The following is a 22,031-nucleotide window of genomic DNA, read 5'->3' as shown; positions in this document are numbered from 1 at the left end:
TTTATTACATATAAATCTACAAACTTTTATTTATTTAGAAATCCTATATAGTATGATCACACATTTTTGGGTAATTCATACTGAAAAATGAAATGTATTACTAAAAGGTAAAAAAAAAATCCCTCACAAGTTACATTCAAGAATTTTACAGGTAAATCATTTCCATTCTGAATGGCACACATCCCTGATAGCCCAGCTGAAGGCTGAGAAATTCGCTGGAATGACCGTTATTAGATCGGTGAAATTGAAATTACCTTCTTTGTAAGACCATCACAAAGAAAAATAAAGGCCATTCTTCGTCCAGACCTATCTAAAAAGGTTAAATGACCGGGGCTGAAACTGGCATCACCCTATAACTGAGAAATAAAAAAGAACATTCGCCTCACATAATTAGAAACCAACTTTTGCTTCATCGCTCAGACAGAAACACACACACACACACAAGATAAACATCACACTATATAAGCACTTTTAAATTAAATTTGGGCTCACTGTGAGTCAGGAGGTGAAGTGTTCTATCAAACCGTTTTATCTGCTGAATCTTCATTCGGTATCAATTAACTCTAATAAATAAGAATGTGCGCCTCTGTTCTTCAGCTATTATACTGATGCTTAATGACCGATTGAGGAACTATTAAATTAGCATTAGTAGCACCTCAGTGATTGTAATGAATTGTGAATGTGTGTACGTGCAGCTTGTTACATGTGTCTGAACTGGACGTGTGTGTCGTGACAAGACTACATCACTGCTCTTATGATCAGAGGAGCTGTCTGAAATTAATTTACGAGAAATGTGATTCATTGGTTTTAATTCGTTCATTCATTATCCTTATTTTCTAAGTATTATGCATTTAAATAACTTTACACTCTACAGATTTGAACAAATGCAACATTATTTATTTATTTATAAATATGAATCTTGTTATATTTGAATATTATTAAACATATATTTATTTATTATGTATGAATTATGTATAACATTAAGTTTAATATTATTACATTAAAGGGGTCATATGACGTTGCTAAAAAGAACATTATTTTGTGTAATGCAACGTCGATTTTTACAAAGCTCATCGCTCTGAAAAGCGCGGTGTGCTCTGATTGGCCAGCTATCCACTGCGTTGTGATTGGACGAATACCTGAAGCGTGTAATTGAAATGTTACACCATATTTGGAAACACACTGCGTCTCCACGACATGGTGGCAGCAACAATACTACAGCGAGAATAAACGTTACTCTTCTTTCTTTGCGTTTACATTTGGGCGGTGTTATGCAAATCCTCCAACACAGTGACGTAGATTTCTGGGGGCGTGGATGAGTCTTAACTTTTAGAAAGAATATCTCTTTGGGTTTGAGATTTGAGACTTTATAGATCTTATACAGCTTGCAACACACCAAAGACAAAGGAAAACACGAAATCACGTCATATGACCCCCTTTAATGTTTTTATATAATATTAAAATATTTTATTATTTGTATTCATACATATGAATTATGTATCATGCTTTAACCTTTACAGATTCCAACTAATGCAACATTTATTTATTAAAAACCATTAAAAAACGATTTATTATTATTATTAAAATATATTATATATTTTATCTCAACATATTACTAGTATATATTTTAGTATTTATAAATGAGTTATGTATTTTACGCTATAATTTTAACGTATTTATGTATTTATAATAATCTTATAATATTATTAACGATATATACTCACTTATTATATATGAATCTTGTAACATTGTTTAATTTTAAAATGATTTTTAAATTTATTCATAAATATGAATTATGCATAGTTTTTATTTTAATAAAAATATATTGTTATAATAATGTTTTATATTATATACACTATTTATTTACAAATTAAGTTATAGAAATACATATGCACATATATTTATGGGTAATTAAAAAACTACACTCCTAAAAACTACACTCACAGGTCTCTGAATTTAATTGAGCTCAAATCATGCTTTAACTTGTGTGTGCTTCAGGATCTGGATGATGACAACACCGGCCCTCCAGCTAACGGCGGTACCCCCACTGTCTGGGACGGCTCAGGACACCCTCCCGAAAAGGACAACACAACCGACGAGACCCTTCCACCGTACGAACCAGCTGACCAGAATGACGTCGAAGCTGACTATACTAGCGTAGCCCGTGAAGAAAGTTTCGTGTCCAAGGCCATGTTGGTCTAAAGACGTAGGCTATGCCTGCGGTTTGCACTGCCACCCTCCTGCCCAGCAGCGGACACCCGTTACAGCACAGCCGGCTATAGTCCACGGCTCGGGCACAAACGCATCCAAAATCACACAACCTGTGACATTTCTTTCACGCGTGGCTAACTGACCTTTTAACCTATTCTCATGGTTTTACGGATGGTCCATAAAACATTCATACCTTTTGGACCAGATCGGATTTTGGATATTTGATAATGTATGACAACAAGTTCTTAGTACTTTTAATCAAGCAAACTTTGATTAGCAATTAATGGTGAAACAAAACCATGAGAATTGGTCATTATTCACTTTTGGGCTACCATGTTACATATATTTTAATCCTGGTTACGTGAAAAACATACACGGCAAACACAGTCAGAAAACATTTAATTTTCCTCAAAGGTCTAAATATAAGAATTTGCTTTCAGTATTTTAAAATACACTGCATATACTGTCAAACGTTGCTTATGTTTTATGATCTGTATTTTTTATTTTGCAATCTCGGTGTAGTGCTCTTCTAAGCTTTAGCTTTCGTCGGTTTCGTGCATTAACTTCTGTGATGAGGGAAAAAGTCTTGTGGTATATGCAATGTATTTTACATATAGCAAAAATGTATTTTTATATTTTATATTTGATGTCATTTTGATCGATTATATCACCTAAAAACAGATGTATGCATTATTTTCTTATTTTTGTTTCTTTGGTTGTTTGGTGTGTTCATTGTTTTTGAAAAGTACCAAATAAGTTCTGTAAATAATATATATAGCCAGTCTAATATGCGTAAAAAAAAAATAAAACAAAACAAAAAAGGAAAAATGCAAAGAAATCCAAAAACTCTAGTGGGGTGCAACATGAAAAAGTGTACACTTTCTGAAACTTTCTTTTAACGGGTATTACTAAAGTCGTATGCTGATGTTTTACTTATTGATTCGTGTGGATTTTGTTACTGTATAATCTGCATGGCATGATTGGTTGCTTTCCTAAAAACAGTGGGCACCGGTCGCAACCTTTCCTCACTCCCCTATTTCCTGGCCATGAGAAGCACAATATGCATATAGAGATGTTGAAGGGGATGGGATGTTTGGCAAGAGTTTCATTTTCTGCCTTCTGATGCTAAACGTTCATGTTAAAGACCTTGTGAAATCTCTCAACGTGCACAGTTTTCTTCTGAATTGACATATTTCCTATTGAAACTTCATTTTAGAAGGTCAAAATCATAAAAGATCAAGTCTGTTTTAAAACAGTCAGTGGGATTTAGTTACATCAGGTGAATTGTTACTAGTCAAGGCTGGTTGTATTGTGGGCGGGACATTCTCATTCAAAACTTTTTAGTGCAGTAAAACAGTAATATTGTGGAATATTATTACAATTTAAAGTAAGTTTCCTATTTTAATATATACTAACATGTAATTTATTCCTGTGATGCAAAGCTGAATTTTCAGCATCATTCTTTAGTGTCACATGATCCTTCAGAAATCATTCTAATATGCTAAAAAAACATTGAAAACTATTTGCTGCTTAATTTTTTTTTTTTTTTTTTTTTTTTTACAGAAACTGTAATAAATTACCATTCGAAAGATTTATAATGCTACAAAAAAGTATATATTTCAAATAAATGCTATTCAGTGAACTTTCTATTTATTAAATAATCCTGAAAAATGTATGATGGTTTCCACACAACTTTTTTTTACAACATTTATTATAATAAGAACTGTTATTAATAATTGAGCACCAATAATAATTAAGCTGCAAATCAGCATATTAGAATGATTTCAGAAGGATCATGAGACACTGAAGACTGGAGTAATGAAGCTGAAAATTCAGCTGCGCATCACAGGAATAAATTACATTTTAAAATATATTACAACTGGAAACACTTATTTGACATTGTAATAATATTTCACAGTATTCCTATTTTTACTGTATTTTTGATAAATAAATAAATAAATGGAGCCTTGCTGAAGATAAGAGATTTCTGTCAAAAAATTTTAATAATCATAATTAGCTTCAAAGTCAACAGGCATGAATTGAAAGCCAGAAAAATCTGATTTTGATTCTACGTGGTCTTTAATAATATTCAGATGCACTGTGTATCACTGATTTCTTCTTGGCCACAGCGCTTCAGTCATGTCTGTTTAGCCAAACATTATCATTATTGCTCTCTTATTTTTTTCCGTTTTTCTCGAAAAGAAGTGTCAGTTTTGACTGTAAGAATTGGAGAAAATTCACACCTCCTTCTTAAAGGAACAGTTCACTCAAAACTCACTTATATTGTTACAAATCCAAATGATTTAGTTCATGTGGAACACAAAAGGAGATGTTTTGAAGAATGTTCATTCTTTACTGACAGACTGAACTGTAATAAATATTCACTGAAAATCCTGCTGGTTTTGTCACTTTCACTGTATGTGCTTTTGTGTTCCACGGACAAAGAATGTCATATGACTTTTGAAAGACATAAGAGTGAGTTAATTTTTGGATGAGCTATTCCTTTAAGAGACAGATGAGAAACAGAAGAAGCTTATGAAATGGTCGTCTTTTTCTTTACTGGCCTTTTCGCTGGTTCTTGGATGGCATGGCAACTAATTCCATAACGGTTCATGTCTTTCACTCTTGAATGTAATCTTTGCACATCCACTTAAAGCTGTCGATAGATCATTGTGTCATAGTGTCTGAATACATTGTTGTAATTGTGCCAAAGACCTCATATCAAAACCATAGTGATGCAACGAACTAAAGACTCGCTAACAGGTTACAGAAGTGATAAATGGAACGAACGAACAGCTTTTTTAACGGTCGGTCACCTGGAGCGGAAGCCTGCACATTCACAAAGCACATAAAATGCAGGATCTTTAGATGGGCGAATGGATGAGCAGGCGCCATGACAAACACAGACCGATCGATGGATGGACAGTACAGTTCACCTAGATGAATTAACAAGCCCTCCTCGTTCTTGATTAGCCATCGATCACATTCGCCGCCTGATCTTCTGGCCTGTTGGACATCGCAGAAAATTACAGATTCTCGCAAAACGTTTATTCTCGACATGACACGACAATCTTTCACCTGTCGTCTCGGTTTAGCTGAGTTGTGGTCTCGTCACTGTTTCTGATAAAGGGAATGTACGTCTGCATGCTGCATGAGATTTGGGGTTCGCTTATGTTATTCTCACGCGCAAACGGGCCGTCTTCACGCAACCGTCATTCGCTAAAATGGTGCAGTATTAGACAATCACTGTATGTTATACATTCATCCATAAGGGTTTTTGTGTTTTAAACTGTGATTTCATTTTTTTCAATGACATGTTTTATTTAAGTTTCAGTATTTTCGAATACTTATATACAGTATGCATTATGTAGAGTTTTAAATAATATTAAAGTTTTAATGCCATTTTGAATTTTTAAAGACAATCAAAGGAGTCTGGAACGTTAAATGGGTTTGTTTAGCCAAAAATGACATTTCTGTCATCTTTTACTCACCCTTGTGATGTTCAAACTTGCCATTTTTCTTCTGTAAAATATAAAAAGATGATATTTTGAATGTTTCAGCTCTTTTTGTCCATAAAATGAAAAGTCAGTGCAGACCAAAACAACAGAAGAAATCATTCATGCATGTCTAGTGCAACATAAGGGCGAATAAATTAAGGCAGAATTTCCATTTTCCAATGAACGATCTTTTTAACAAAATAGAGGCCCTCTAAAATTAGTCTTTGGTTACTGAACAACTCTTGTCATTCATCAAATGTACTCTCCAGCAAAGCAAACACACTTTATTTGCCATATGTCTATACTTCATTATCACAAATCATATCAGAGACAGTTTCAAAGTCATCTGCCACGTGTTCGCTTGCGCGCTGCCCTGTCATCGTCAAGCCAGATGTGCCTTTGTTACTTTGTTTTGAGCCATTTTACTGACAGATTTGTTTTGCCTGAGGAAATCATTGACTGTATAGACCGCCCAAAGGGGAGAATTGTGACTTTTTATTTCAAATGTTCATTTTTGCATCTAATTTCTTTACCGACTGGGATTATTTTATATGCATAAGCAACTTGTTCTATGTTTTATGGTTCATTGTGATGTCTAATAAACTATAAGCCAAATCTCATGTTGTGAGGCGTCTTCTATATCATCTAGAACTATTGTTGTTCTGAAATCTCAGTGTAATATACTGCAGTTTGTGGGATATTACCAAATGCCAAAAAAAAGTGTTTGGCATCCGCTTATTGATTTACCATCTGAGAGACCTTCAGAAGATCTGGTTTAACTCCTGAACTGTGAAAATGTCAGACTCTGAAGACAAACATCATCCTGCTGCCTAAACTTTAAGAGCAGGACTTTAGGTAAATACTAATTTTTTCACAGACAGGGCTTAGACTAAACCAGGATTAGGCCATAGTTCAATTAGGACATTTAAGTAATTTTTATAAACATGAGACAAAACATCTTGAGACAAAACAAAGGCACTGATATATTTTAAGATCAGTCAGTGCAAGTTTATTTCAGCTTAAACAGCCCAGACTTACATTTTAGTGAAGGACTAGGCAAAAACAAAATCTCAGCTTCCTCAAACTCCCTGCGAATTATGATTTGCTCTCAATAGCTTTGATACCTGTGCAAAAGTTAACATAAATGACAGATGGTGGTAATACTTTTACTGCCATATAAGATCTTTTCATGGCTGTGAGGTCGGAGGCAATCGTAACACAAGTAATAAATAAAAATTGCATGATTTTTGAATATTTAAAACAAGTAATGACCATTTTCATTTAAGTATTTCGCCTAAGGGGGTGCTCTTAACTCAGCTGGTCAATTTATATTTTATATTGAAAAGAGTTTAAATCAGTAATTATATGGACCCATTTAGACGTTAGGTTTAAAGTCATTATACCTGACAGCTAAAATAATTCGTACCATAAAATGGATAAAAAGTACTCTGAAATATTAAAGCAAGGATATTACTGGGAGTTTTTGTTGTTGTTGTTTAAATAAACAAAGAGAAATTGGAGCTGAACTTCACAGCTTGATCACCATGCATTTCCATTGTATGGAAAACAACTTTGACATTTTGATAATAACTCCTTTTGTGTTTCACGGGGGAAAGGCATACACATTTTGAGTGACATTTCCAGAGAGCAAATTTTCAGTTAAAAGCAAATGATCTGTAGAAGGCGTGATTGCACTGGACCAAACCATGCGATTTCTGCATTCTTTTATACAAACACCATTTTTAACCTAATAATCAGACACAAATATTATTGGAATGTATTTATTTAAAATCCACTTATTCACAAGCCCATATATATGTGCATTGTTTTATTTTAACATCTTTTTATTAATCATGCAACTTTTATCAAATATACATTCATTTAATATCCTTTTTTTTCCAAATAAAAGATTTGTGGTAAAAGAATTAGGAGTGATCGCAAAACTTAAAAATGAAACAATATATAAAAATATATGAAACATAAAAATTATATTATCAGTAACAGTATTTGTAATTTGCAATCACTTTTGTAATTCTTTTTTAAAATACTTTTATATCATGAAGTGGCAGCCTAGTGTTTTGGCCCATTTGCAAGATAGCAGGAAGACTGTAGTTACAGTAGTGTGCGAGTTCCCGAGGAAAATTGCCTGGGTTTTTTCCGACAGCCCAACTTTTGATCACCACAAGAAAGACCCAGGCCAGGTAGCTTAATGAAATTTAAAACCATTCACCATAGAGAATGCAATTACCTCAATGAGAGCTAGTCCCCTGTTGTCTTTGATTAATATGCTAATTCCATTGCAAAGACATCAACTATTGCGTTCTGCCGTTCGGGTCATTTGTATGCCTCGCGACGCCCCGAAGAATCAGGCGATTGTAGGCTGCTTGAGTCAGACACTGTTTGCCATTTGTTGCCCACCGAAAGGCTTCCTGATTCATTAGCAGCACGCACTCTGTGTTAATACCCATTAACTCTTCATAGCATTCTCTGTAATTGAAACCCAACTGGCCTCAACACTTGCGCGCGACGACTTGACATCGCTTTCACGAGAACATAATGAATACATTGCTAATTTATCCTCTCAAGCGCTCGCGTACCGCACCGGCGTCGTAATGAGGCAGTTCCAGCTCGGTTCGCGACTTGCGCCTTTTTTTAAACGACGTAGCCTCCTTAAGCACCTGTCACCCCGCATTCGTTAGCCCTTTCCTTAATGAGTTGGATCTCAAGGCTCTGTCGCTGATGAGATACAAGCTGAGTGTGGCGATTGTTCCGTGTCAGAGCCTGTTAAGTCAGCTGTGGGCGTGCGGGGATGCGACTGGGGCCATGATTAAATGTTGATAGCAATGATGTGCAATCAGCGATTAAAAACGGGCCATTCGCTGACGGCTAATGCTCGGTTTAACCTCTGACTGCCGAGACTGCGAGCTGAAGAGGGAGACAGAACGACGGGAATAATGCAAACACAATGTAGCTACTGTGTGTGAGGTAAAAGGAGGGGGAAAACATGAAGGCGCAGTGCCTGCGAGCCATTAGTCCCCGCTGGCTGTTCTTCAATCGTGTTTACTGAGCCTTTGACCTCTGTTGTGTCCAAAGAGCTGACGCAGTGGCTGGGAAAGAAAGTGCGAATAAGGTGCGATACACCGGAGAGGAGGCACATGCAGAGAGAGGTGGAGGACGAAGGGAGGAAAAAAAGGAGACAGCGCCACCAGGTGGACATTATACTGCAACGAGCCTCACAAAAGTGAGCAAAGCAATAACTAAAAAAATCGCAATGATTTTAGCTGTTGTAACGACATTCATTCTGAATATTTATATATTTGCATAAGGGATTTTTTTTCTTTTAAATAAGAGAAACCGCACTTTTTATTAAGTAAGGACCAACTGTTAACTAAAACTACATCTAAAATGACACTGAAAAAATGGCGGAATTAACACACGGAATTAAACAAAATGTTCTTGTACAACATACTCCAATAATCTGGTTTATGTTCAATTTCTTTATTTAGGAAAATAATTTTTACAGTCTTATTTCAAAAAAAAAAAAAAAAAGACTTTTTTTTTTTTTAAATAAAGCAGACATAAAATGTAAATGTTAGATGAAATACCTTTAAATTAAATAAATTTTGCCTTGGCAACTAAAAATTAGCTTTTTGGGTAAACATTAATTTTAAAGCTATAAGTAGCCTATTTAAAAATACAAAAAACACATAGCAAAATTACTCAAATTAAAACTTAAATATTAATATTTCAATTAGCATTTATTTTTATAAGTACTAGTATATAAATAACCTTCTTGATTATTTTAGCGGCATGTCAAAAATTCTGATATTTAAATAACCATACAGTATTTCGGAGATAATGGCACTTGTTAAATTAAATATGCAGTATACAGTAGTAAGGTCATATGACAGCAATGTAGGATTGACCAAATATTGCATATTTGTAATAAATAGCGGTCAGTATGGATGTATGGTGACCATGTGCCAGGAAAGTTTTCCTGTTGACATTTATACATTCCTCATACATTATATGTACACATATTTGTATTGCTTTGACAGTTTTCTGTAAACACCATGATTGTTTGATTATGTACAATGCCTGCATTTTTCAGTTATAACCTTCAGCAAATATGAAAACAAAGCCAAAACCCAGACATTTTAGGCAATTTAGCAACCAGGACATGTTCTGGAAAATTGAAAATGAAAATAGTATACTAGTATTTTAGGCTGTCTCTTGTTTCTCCCTTGTATATTGAAAACATGAATTGGGCACAAACAAAGGTCTTGATTCACAAAACATTGGTAAACTGATGACTCAATTACTGATGTGACACAATTAGAAGGTCTCGCATTAAAATGTAGCTGGCATTTATCAAAATCTTCGCTGTGTAACAAAGGCCATGACTAATATCCTTCTGGTGTCATTTGATTTATTTCTTGTGCATCTTCATTATAGCTGTTTAGAAAGTACAGCGGCATAATGAAATATGCCCTCGTTCTTCATTTATAACGACTAAAAAAGACATAATGAAAGTGAATATAGCGAGCACCTAATGCTCACTGGGGTTTATGGTGCGTTCTGGGAAGTGTTACAGTTTAAAAGTAAACTTGAACAATTTTGACAACACAGTGTGTTTACTACTGAAGTAGTGAGCACTTTCTCTTTACTTAAGCTGATAGTTCACAACATATGTATATCTAAAAATGAAATGTCATTTCCCAGATGTTTTATCCAACTAATGTAGGCCACATGCAGTAAAACAATATTGCATCAGACCACTAAACCAGTCCTTCATTAAAAACAGCCCAGCTGTGAGAAATATCTGCAATCAGTTAGTGATAATAGGCCTCCTACCACAAGCAGAAGCCAGAAGCTGTGTGCAAAGTTATTTGTGGTGCTTTCCTTATGGCTGTTAATATTTATTCACTGCTCACCATTTTTATGGTCTTATTACCTTATTGAGAATATAGTACCTCTGTGGTACACAGAAAAAAAAGTAAACAAAAAAAGTTTAACGCATCCCTTATTCACCAAGGGATGCATTCAATTGATCAAAAGTGACAGTAAGACATTTATGATGTTACAAACTGTATCACAGTTTCCACACACACACACACACACACACACACACACACACACACAAAAAAAAAAAAAAGCAGCACAGTGTTTTTCAACATTGATAATAATAATAAATGTTTCTTGAGCAGAAAATGACTTCTGAAGGATCATGTGACACTGAAGACTTGAGTAATGATGCTGAAAATTTTGGCTGAATAAATTCCTTTTGCAATATATTCAAATAGAAATCAGTTATTTTAAATGTAAATAATATTTCACAATATTGCTAATTGTTACTGTATTTTTCAAATAAATGCAGTCTTGGTGAGCATAAGATCCTTTTTATAAAAATCTTACCAACCCCAAACTTTTAGTGTACTTTCATTTGAGAGAGTTAAGAAATAATCTGGCACATGAAAAACTAAATGGGCACAAAAACTAGAACTAGACTACCATTTTAAGTGGACTTAAGAAAGAAAAAAAAAGTATGTGAGCCCTTTAAGAAAAGTTTAGGTAGTCTAATAGTTAAGTGGCTGCCAGCACAAGGAATGCAAGTTTCAATCCCAATGGGGTTGTCCTAGAAACTGGTGAGTTAAGATCACATTCCTGTTTTATCACCATTGTGCCCTTGAGCGAAGCATGTAACCTCTGGGTCACAGCGGAGGGACTATCCATACAATCAGTGTATTCTCAGTTGTTCTGGCCAGACATCAAATGATAACTATTTGGAAAAGCAATGAAAATAGCTTACACAAATGAAGAAAAAAATAAATGGAAACAAGAATTTGGATTTGCCAGTGCCTGTGTGGGGGAGAGAAATATATTACACAGCAGCAACTTGGGAATTTCACCCATGGAAGTATTATATTACAACATGTTGCACCAGTTAGTGTTACATAACTATTACCAGATGTTACAATGGGTTTAAACCTGCACCAAAAAGTTCACAGACAGCAGACAACAGAGAAACTTTTAAATAAGAAAATAAGGCTCAATCAAAAAATGGAAATTAGATCATTAGATAAATATTAGATAAATAAACTAGATCAAATAAAAACAATGGTGCAGTTGATAGATATAGGGTATTGCATTAATTTGATCTCATGTTAGCTAATTATTTTTTACTGATTTGTTTTTTGATATGAGATAGGGAAATTGTACATAAAAGGCATGTTATATAAGAAAGGCAAATTAGAAAGTTGTCTGCTAAAAAAAAAAAATCCTAGTTACAGCAGTTATTGTGTTTTGAAATAGAGCTAGCTGAACTAAGCTGTTCATTAGCTAGTGCAAGGTGATCATTAGCTCAATGGCCCGCCACCATATTCCAAAAAACCTGCTAGACCACAGGGTTATAACTTCTGACCTGGTTGCTGGTTTGTTGCCATTTCAAGGTAATCTACCTGCATGCTCCACCAAGTGACATGCTGTGAACCAACTACTATTCTAAGCACATATAGTTTAAGTTAGATTTTCTAATGGGGTATGGTATTTTAATGACAATTATGGTTGGATTAATTTGGGATTTTGTTGGTTGGTGATTCTGGCATGCAGACCTTTCAAGGACACTGTAATCAATTTGTTAATCAAACAGGTGAGAAAAATACAGCAAATAGAACTAATCACAAAATACCTTAATCTGGCCAGCCTGAATTTAATGCAGATGAAAACAAGGCTATGGAATTTAGACTTGCCTTTATAATGGCACTCCCTGTATCAAGGTCCTATAACATGTCATTTTCCAAAACTGTTTTATGTTTAAGTTTTTGTCTAATATTTCATCATCTGAACAGTTGATATGTTGTTAAAAAACAGTACAATCCATTGAACGCATTGTATCTCACAGATGATTTTTATCTGTCAAAAATTAAATATGCCGCTTCCCTGACTTAAGTCAAGTCAAGTCATCTTTATTTATATAGCGCTTTTAACAATACAGATTGTGTGAAACCACACTGTAAAGAATTGCTGTAAAATTTACAGTAACTTACTGGCAATTTTGGTTGCCAGTAAGACTGTAAATTTACAAGAGTACTGTAAATCAATAATTACAATTGTACTGTAAAAATACAGCAAACTCTTGCATGCTGTAAAATTGTTATGATGGTGTGTAAACATTTGGTAAACTTATTTCATTTGATTCTACTAAGAAGGAACATTTCTTAATATAAAACTGCAAACACTTAATTTGTAATAGTAAAGTTACTAAAAACATGACTTTAACTCAAATCGTTGCAGTTTATCATCAGCTATAGCACACATGCATGTGGTAAAGCACTTAACAAAGAGATCATCACTGTATCAGCAACTCTACAGTTACTGTCTTTAAATAAAGCAGCAGAACATCAGTGTTTGTGGCTCATCATTGACTGAAGCACAGGCTCTACTCTCCACCACAATGGTGACCCACAAAACTACATTAAACTAACAGATCTCTCTTGTGCAAAATAATACAGTTCAGTTAAATATTTACTCTCCTTATAGATAACACCTGCTGTTAACAAGCAGAATCACTGAATGAAAGAGAAACAAGAACTACAACTGACTTCAGCCACAGCCTTAGATGAACTCAACTGAAATACAAGACATCATTAAATCTCTCAAGATCTGATTAAACAACTCCACAAACAGCATTACCAGCTTCACACATTACAATTTGACTTTATTTCTGTCATATGTCTATAAAAATTATTTGAGAATTAACAGAAGTTTAGTTGTTTTATTGAAAACGTTTTGTTTGACCTCACCATTGTGGCGGTCAGGGTTTGCTTTAGTTGGGCTCTTGACCCTTGATTGTTAATCTTAGTTTTTTTCTGGTTGCTGTAACGGTGTTTGTAGAGCACATTTGTTATAGCATGAAAAGCCAGTAAAATGTGTGATTTTGTGCTTGTGACTGACTATTGATAATGATGTAGTCATTATCTAGTGGCTTAAATCACTGATCTCATTCAGAGGCTGATCTTTAAAGACATGGTATTTTTACAGTACAGTTGTAATTATTGATTTACAGTACTCTTGTAAATTTACAGTCTTACTGGCAAAACTTTGGCGGGCTTTTGGGCTTTTGAACTTACACGACAAGATCACAGGGTTTCAACTGCCAACTTGCAAATGTAATGTTTTTTAATGGACTGTGTGTTTCTTTTTACTCGATTATTATTATTATTATTTTAATATAACGCGGTAGAAATTGGTATTTTGAGTTACTTGAGGAAACACACATTCATGGACAGAGTTTAAAAAAGTCTTAACAACGAAGAATGGCATTTTTCCAAGGATCGTCAGATGGCCCTCAGGGAGAAACATCAATTCGTCGGTGGCATTACTGAAGTATATTCGTATTTATCTAGGCATTTCAACGTTAATAAATGTGATTGTTTCATTCTTTCTGTTCGATATGATTTTTAAAGGCTAAATGCATAGGCAAAATGCACCGGTTTGAGGAGCATTTTTATGTTGCCATTAGGCCACGAGATGTCGCCACATCTCTTGCCGATAAACTCGGTAAACTTAGTGAGTTTTAAGCCATGTACAACGGAATTTATAATCATCGTTTGTTTCAGTTTTTTGTTTCTAGAAAACTGTTTGCTAATGAGACACTCCAGCCATTACAACGAGATTGACAGCGGGCCTACAGATGATCAGGAACGGTGTACTATCCTCCAAAAACAGCAGAGGGCGCAGTTCCTCACATTAACTTTCACGGAGGTGAGCTCAGTCTCTGCAACAACACTTCCTTCTCGAATAATTTATTCGTATTTCGCAGGCCTTGTCCAGGAACGGACCGTCAAGGTCATCCATCTGCCGTTATATTTTTTATATGCATATGCTTGTAAATTTTAGGATTTCGTTGCATCTCTTTTATTGGCTTTGCTTCAGTTAAATTGAATTGTCTCTGTCCATTCAAAATCAATCCATGTCATTTAGCTCCATGTTCAGAGTGATTGGGATGAGATACAGCTGAGGCTGCTTCAAAGTCTCCTGTGAATTCTTAATTAAATTAGAGATATGCACTGGGCTTGGTGTTTTCTCTGTCTCCTGTCATGTGTGTTTGTTGTGCATTATAATATGAGACGAGTTTGAGCTTTTATGATGATATATTAAATTGAAATAGGTCATTGCACTATGAAAAAAATTGTAAAATCATTTGTAAGTGCCTCAGATCTCATGGTGTGTATTCAAGGCACATACAGGCCTATATATTCTATATTTTTAATGTATAATTTTAATTAATTCCACCATATTTTAAGCAATTTGCTAGTTATGTTAAAATACATATAAAATATAATAAATACACCTAAAATTAATATAAATATGAAAAATATAAAGAAAGGTGTATACTTTAGCTACTGTAACTGGTTGTCTTTTTTATTCTTTCATTATTTTAAAACTCAAATCGTACAAATATTTATTCGAATCTCTCAATATTGTTTTTTACATTTTCTCAAAATTTGTATGAGGTCATAAACACTAAATAATAAATCTAAAAGAATTAACAAAATGCTGTTTTTAAGTAGTTTTAGCATTTATAGCACGTCAAACAGCAGTGCATGTCAACTTCTCAATAGTATTTTGTCAGATAATGCAGTGAAATGAGTATGTGTCCAGCTGGTGTTAGATTAATAATTCATCAATGTGATTCTCTCTCAGATTAATAAAATAATTACTGTCCAAAGACTGACTAATGTCATTTTAATCACATACATTACATATAAACCCTTAAGACCCTTAAGATAAAATGCTGCTCCAAGTAAATGGAATGATTACAGTCATCCCTCGATTTTTAATGAATCAGAATCGCGTTGCTCAACACATCTCCGATTATTAAAGCCACTGGCTCTGATCACAGTTAATTATGTGCTTCAGTGCTGCATGAGTACAGGTTGGTCTCCATGGCGAATCCCTCAGTATGGCTCAGAATGATTGATATAGGAAATGCATTTGAAGGTCACTGGACACTAATTAGGATAACGGAGGCTGTACAAACATCAGCTGAATGATTCTATTGGCTTTTTTCTAGTAAAGTCACATTCTACTGGTACTGAGCCCCCAACATCTACACTAGCACCTGCTGTGTTATACAGATACACAAGATCTTATTCTCATTTGTTCAATGGCATCCTAAATACTTAGTTTCTTTCTATAAGATTTAAAAACAAAAATTTTTTTTTTCCCCTCTGGACACAAAAATAAATAAATAAATGCGATCAAAGCACTGCAAAAATAATTTGTAATCAGAATCTTTATTTTGTATTCTAGTGAAATGTATTTGATTATTTTTAAAGGTATGTTATTATTTTTTAATATTACATAAAACAATGCAGAAAGGAAGGCCTGGTGATGGAGCGAGAGCATTTTAAGCCAAATTACAGAAATGTCAACTGTCAGTGCATCTTATATTAGCTGATCATATACATGTCTGTTTATTCCCTGTGTTTTTTTTTTTTTTTTTGGTGATATATTGAACATCTTGAATTGTGCTAATTTAGACCAAGGTTATGCAGCTGGTGCAGATTTGTGTTGAAAATTATAAACAAATCAGTAATGTTTTGCTAAGATTTTTCAGTGAAAGTGTTGAAGTCATGAAGTTACATTATACCCTTTTTGTCAAGAAAATGTGATATTTAATCATCTAAAAATATGCCGCTAAAATTATTTAACATTTTCAGCTCATCGTATTTGTGGCTTTGTGGTCAGTAAAAATTTTGGCAAGGCAAGCAAAGATCTTTATTATTCAGAAAAGCAAACTATAAACTACATTTTCTCATTGTATTTCAGTTTCCATTTTTTGCTGTAGGATTACTTCATCAGCCTCTCAGCAGATTCTTTGTATAAACTATAAACAGATGACAATTAAACATAATTAAACACAATATAAACACAATTTCTGAAACCTGGCACTCAAACACCAGAACCACACACCAAATCTGCAAAACTATACACTAATTCTCGGCCTTTGACTCAGTTTTCAATTTCATAAAACACTTTTTGCAAAACAATACTATTTTATTTGGAACCAAGGTAGCCTTTTTTGGTTAGCCTTTATCGCCCCTTAATGGGCATTTTTAAAATCGTTCTTTCACTCATGATCAATGCATGGGATTAGGGGATTATGTTGATTTTGGACTATTTCAATCAGGGGCATCCACTGTAAGTAATAATGTGCCATTTTCTTCAATCCATGCATGTTTTATGAAGTTATAAGCGAAAATGCCATGTGATAGCTACATTTTAGTTTTAGTTAGCATCTGTGTGCCTGTGGGGTTTCATGTGTCGTAATTGCGTGAGCAATATCTTGTGATCGACTTATTGGATTATGATAATGTTGGACTCATTTTAATTGTGATAATCTGCTGTAAATAATGATGTCCAATCGGAGCATGTTTTAATGAAGTAACGAGCCAAAATGTGACATAAATGCTACATGGTTTATTATTTACATATGGGTCTTGCGGGGCTTCACATACAAAAACTCACTCAAGTTTAGTCAAAGCCCAAAACAATTATACTCATTGTAATGTACTCTGTGAGAGCTTTCAAATTACATATGACACATGACTGTCTGAGCTTTATGATTTTTTTGACATATTACAGTAAATAGTACAAAAATAATATTTCATAAAGAATTATGATTTTTTTCCCCCCCTCCAGTTTATCAGCAAATAACTCAGTCAACACTACTTAGGAGTTTTTCCATTTGGCTACATGCATTGTAAAGTTCAGACTCTAAGCTTTCAAATGACACATATATTGCGTTGATCAAGGCTGTAGTTTTGAAAATATGATTATTAATTTTTGCACAGCTAGGGCGTCCCTCTGACGGTATAGTCAGGTTTAGAGGGACTGATCCGCACTCGTTAAGATTACATTCAGCAGAACGCTTAGGTTTTGAAGGGTTAAGAAGTTTCAACTTTAAACCATTGCTTCAAGCTAAAATACAAGTCCTCTATAATATTGTTTTTTACAGTGAAAAAGTCTTCTCATCTGAATCAGGAGAGAAATCTGCACAGATCAATCCGTGTTTACACTGTAAACAGTCCAAAAGATTTCTAAAAACAAACGTTTTGGTGGATTTTGATGTGAGAGGAGAACAAGGATAGACTTTTTCACTGGAGGAAGCGTTATTATGGATTATGGTCTTTTGGCCAGAGGCAATGGTTTAAAGTTAATTTTTTTTGGGTGAACTCTTCCATTAAGTGTGAAATTTTGTGTGATTGAATTCACCTTCTGCTCTTTCTGGCTAGTTCACTCAGTCAAAACCTCATGTTCGGTTTTCGTCAATTCACTACAACACATTTCTTCATGAAACAACAGCAGTGGATGCTAAAATATAGAGGGATTTGGCTTTAGCAGCTTATTGATCAGATATTTTGTTCAATTTTTTAACATTAGAATGCCTCAGAACTGCTGGAGGATGTTTCTTTCAGGGTCTCGCACCTGCTTTTCCTTGTCTTTAAACATCAAGTTTTAAAGTTCATACATACATGTTAATGTGATTCATGCACATTCACCAGCAGCCACACGTAACCAACCTGTTTCTTTATTCATCCATCCTTTTTTTGCATCATTACCCTCAGTCCATTTTGTCTCTCTCCCTCTTTCACGCACACACGCACACAATCCTCACTTTTTCTCATTAACCATCTTTGCCCCATCTATTTCCCCTGTGATGGCTGCAGCGGCACCTTCGATAAGCCATCTCCATGGAAACAGCCCAGCAACAGGCTGGCCCCTCATGGCCAATGAGAGCGTGAGGTGTCTCGGTTTCTCCTCCAATGGTGGTGGTGGGCTGCTGAGCTCAAGGTGAATGCTCAGGGAGGCGTGAGCACTGATTTTCTGGTATATTTAGCAGCAAGCATCACCACATATTTCTTCCACTCAATCTCTGTCTCGTTCTTCCTGTGCTTCTGAATAATCTAAATGCAAAGAAATGTAATACCTCTTTTTTCTGTTATATGACAGTGTTGGATTTAAAGCTGTACGTGTTGCATGGAGGCCTGATGTACGTTAGCTTGGTAGAGTTGCTTTCTGATACAATAGTGATAGGAGATCACATTTGGATAACAGCATAATTTTATATTGATTTGATTTTAATTCTCATAATATATATTAGATTCTTAGTGTACTAAAGCCAAATCAAAGTATAAAATATTATCTAGAAAATTATGAGTTTGTATTTTTAGGTGTCTTCTACCCACTATTAGAGCAATTTGTTTCTATTTCTATTGATTATAGTTAGCTGTATTTTTGTAAGGCAATGTAACACAAAGGATCAAATTTACATAGTTACTTGTTTTTACATAGTCACTTGTGTATATATATAAATTAATAAAATCCCAAATTAATTTGAATTTAATAGCAATATAGCAATTGAAATTTGAATCTTTAATTTATTAAAAAACATTTTGAAACCCAAATTAATTTTCATTTAACGGCAATATATATAGCAATACATTATTATAACAAGTGAAAAGAGTAGCTGATAAATTTCCAGGATTATATTAAATGCTGAATCCCAGATATTCAGTGTGATGCGACTTTTGGGCCCCACTGGAGATTTCCTTTTAATTGCTGTTACAAATACAATAACCTAATGACAAATATATAATCAAGGTCTCAAATAATACTAATGCACATCACTAAAGTCAAAGCAAGTAGTTCACAGAAGATTTGTGTCATTTTTAGATGCCTCTACTGTGAAGACTGAACAGATGACATAATACAACCCACATCCAGTCCAGTTGCAAGGTTTAATGAACTGCTCCCGCAATGACCTTAAAACACCGACAAGCAGAAGCTTTGATTGTTTACACGTCTATAAACAGTACAGTCATTCAATCAACAGCAATTCAATCATGCTCTGTGTTGCTCAATATGCCTTTTGCTTTACTCTGATGTGGAGCAAAATTAATTGTTTTAACACTGATGAATTTGTGTCTGTGTGTGATTAGTGTTTTCATTATTCACACTGTGTTGGCCAAAGATTGTATTGCCATCCCTGTTTGTGTGCGTCAATTTGAGCTGGCCCACATGAAAAAATACTATAATAATTTATAGTAAATACTATAGTGTTTTTGAACCATACTATAGTAAAGTGTATTATACTGTATATATTATAGTATTTAAAACACTTTTTTAATGAATGGTACTGCATACTGTAGTATTAACTATAGTGAACTGATAAACTGCAATAAATACTGTAGTAGTTACTAGTAAAATCTGTAGTGTATTGTAGTATAATATACCCTATAGTTGTAGAAAACTTGGTACAGTATTGGGTAAAGTAATTTGTTTATTATACGATAGTTGTTATATTACCTCAGCATCTATAGAATTACCACAACAAATTAAAGTACTTCACTATAGTATGGTTCAAAAACACTATAGTATTTTACTATAAATTACTATAGTATTTTTTTTCATGTGGGGGTGTAAAGTGACCCAGTCATTCTAACTATATCAACACGCATTGATCATGTCAAACACAAGATCTATAGATTTATTACCCCTTGTGGTGAAATTACACCATATAAAACTGTATGTGATGTGTGTGTGTTGTGTCGTGAGACTGCATTCTATACCAGTGCCAGTCATCTCCAGTCACGTGACCTGCCTTCCAGTGGTCTCCTAGCAACCTCCTCCCCTCCCCCTCTCTTCGGTCCCCTCTCCATCCGTCCCTTGCTGGATTCTGTGACTCTGGAGGCCGTGTGTGTGTGTATATGTGTGGGAGTGGACTGGATCGAGTGAGCCATCCAGGAACATGGTTATTTATAGATCTGATGGATAAGTGGTGGGGGAACTTCTCGTTTGCTAAAATTAAACCATCTCTCACGACATCACCTCAGCCATCCCCCACATTACGCATCTATCTAGTCTTTTCTTTGCATACACACACACCCTCCCTCTGCAAGCTTCATTCATAACGCTGAAGATGGGAGTGAGAAGATAAATGAAGCAGGGGTGCCAAGAAGAACACAAGGTGCATTAGAGGGCAAAGATGTGCGTTTTTTAAAAATTGTTTGTATGAAAATGTGAGCGGTGTTTTAACTAGTGTCAGGGTGTCGCTATGCGGCAAGACATGATTTTTTGACACATTACAGAATCGCTCGATAAAAAGATGGTTGTTCTGCACTCCAGTTCATTGAGTTCATAGCTTCATACTTTAAAGCAATGAAATGCTGTTCTCGGCTGTGATGAAGCCACGGTATAGTGATTTTATTTTAGTTAGATCCCGAGTGTATTTAACACAAATACACTCAGGATCTAACTAAAATAAAATCACTATACCGTGTCTTCATCACAGCCGAGATGTGTTATATAAATAATATATTTTCTATAATACTACTACTACTTTTATATATATATATATAAAGTCCAGTTATAGTGCTGAATCGACAGGTTTTGGTGACATGTCAGAAGCATAAGCAACATTTTGGTATTATATATTTTTTCTTATGTACATTTTTGGTATTATATATTTTTTCTTATGTATGTACTTAAGAAAAAATATATAATACCAAAAATGTTGCTTATGCTTCTGACATGTCACCAAAACCTGTCGATTCAGCACTACAACTGGACTTTTAAACAATAACCAATATTTGTTTTTTCAAGAACATCATTAATTTATTATAACAAAACTATGTAGTGAATGAGGGTGTTATGGGGCGAATGAGACGTGAGATGTGCAGATCCATTTGCAAGCTTGAATTCAAGATGTGGTCACAAAAAGGCAAGAATCAAACAATGGCAAACAGGTATAACACAGGCAAGACAAAGAGTAATCCTAGGGCTAACGTGGGTCTACAATTGGCGAACAATATCCAGAGGGCTTGACATAAGGGGCAATCCAATAACACGAGCAATAGTCCAGGCAAAGTGTAAACAGAGTCCAAAACAGCAGGCAAAGGGTTAATCCAAGATACACAGGCAGAAGATCAGGAAACAGACAAGAAGGCAACACGAAATGACTAGACTAGACTAGAACTGGGACTGGAAACTAGGAATGGCTCCGTAGTGTAGCTATCACTAGAAGAGAGATATACGCTAAACAATACTTGGCTGTGAGAGAGAGGAAGTCCATGGAGGACAACTGAATGGGCAGACAGTTCATAAGCAGGCTCACTGATAGAAACTGTGAAGGCAGACAGCTCATAAGCAGGCTCACTTACTGAAACTGGATGGGCAGACAGTACATCAACAGGCTCAGAAAATTCATAAACAGGTTCATTAATTAACATGGGGCAGACAGATGGTTCGAAATTAGAC

The 22,031-nt window shown here is 34.8% G+C and overlaps 1 protein-coding gene and 1 long non-coding RNA gene across 3 annotated transcripts in view; both read left to right on the top strand.

Annotated features, from left to right (window-relative positions):
* LOC131525264 (nectin-2-like) overlaps positions 1-6,317 on the top strand; it is a 46,949-nt gene extending 40,632 nt beyond the window's left edge. For both annotated transcript variants that reach the window (XM_058752656.1, XM_058752657.1), the window contains exon 5: positions 1,999-6,317. In XM_058752656.1, the coding sequence (XP_058608639.1) occupies positions 1,999-2,202 (204 nt within the window). In that variant the 3' untranslated portion in view covers positions 2,203-6,317. The remainder of the gene's footprint in view (positions 1-1,998) is intronic.
* Positions 6,318-7,890: 1,573 nt separating this feature from the next.
* LOC131525268 (uncharacterized) lies at positions 7,891-14,523 on the top strand. Its single transcript, XR_009267170.1, has 3 exons — positions 7,891-8,693; positions 8,802-8,949; positions 14,327-14,523. It is a non-coding gene; the product is annotated as an uncharacterized LOC131525268 (long non-coding RNA).
* Positions 14,524-22,031: the final 7,508 nt, after the last annotated feature.

This window comes from Onychostoma macrolepis, chromosome 19 (genome assembly GCF_012432095.1).
Source record: "Onychostoma macrolepis isolate SWU-2019 chromosome 19, ASM1243209v1, whole genome shotgun sequence".
Taxonomy (NCBI): domain Eukaryota; kingdom Metazoa; phylum Chordata; class Actinopteri; order Cypriniformes; family Cyprinidae; genus Onychostoma; species Onychostoma macrolepis.
This window is presented reverse-complemented; position numbering and strand designations above follow the sequence as displayed.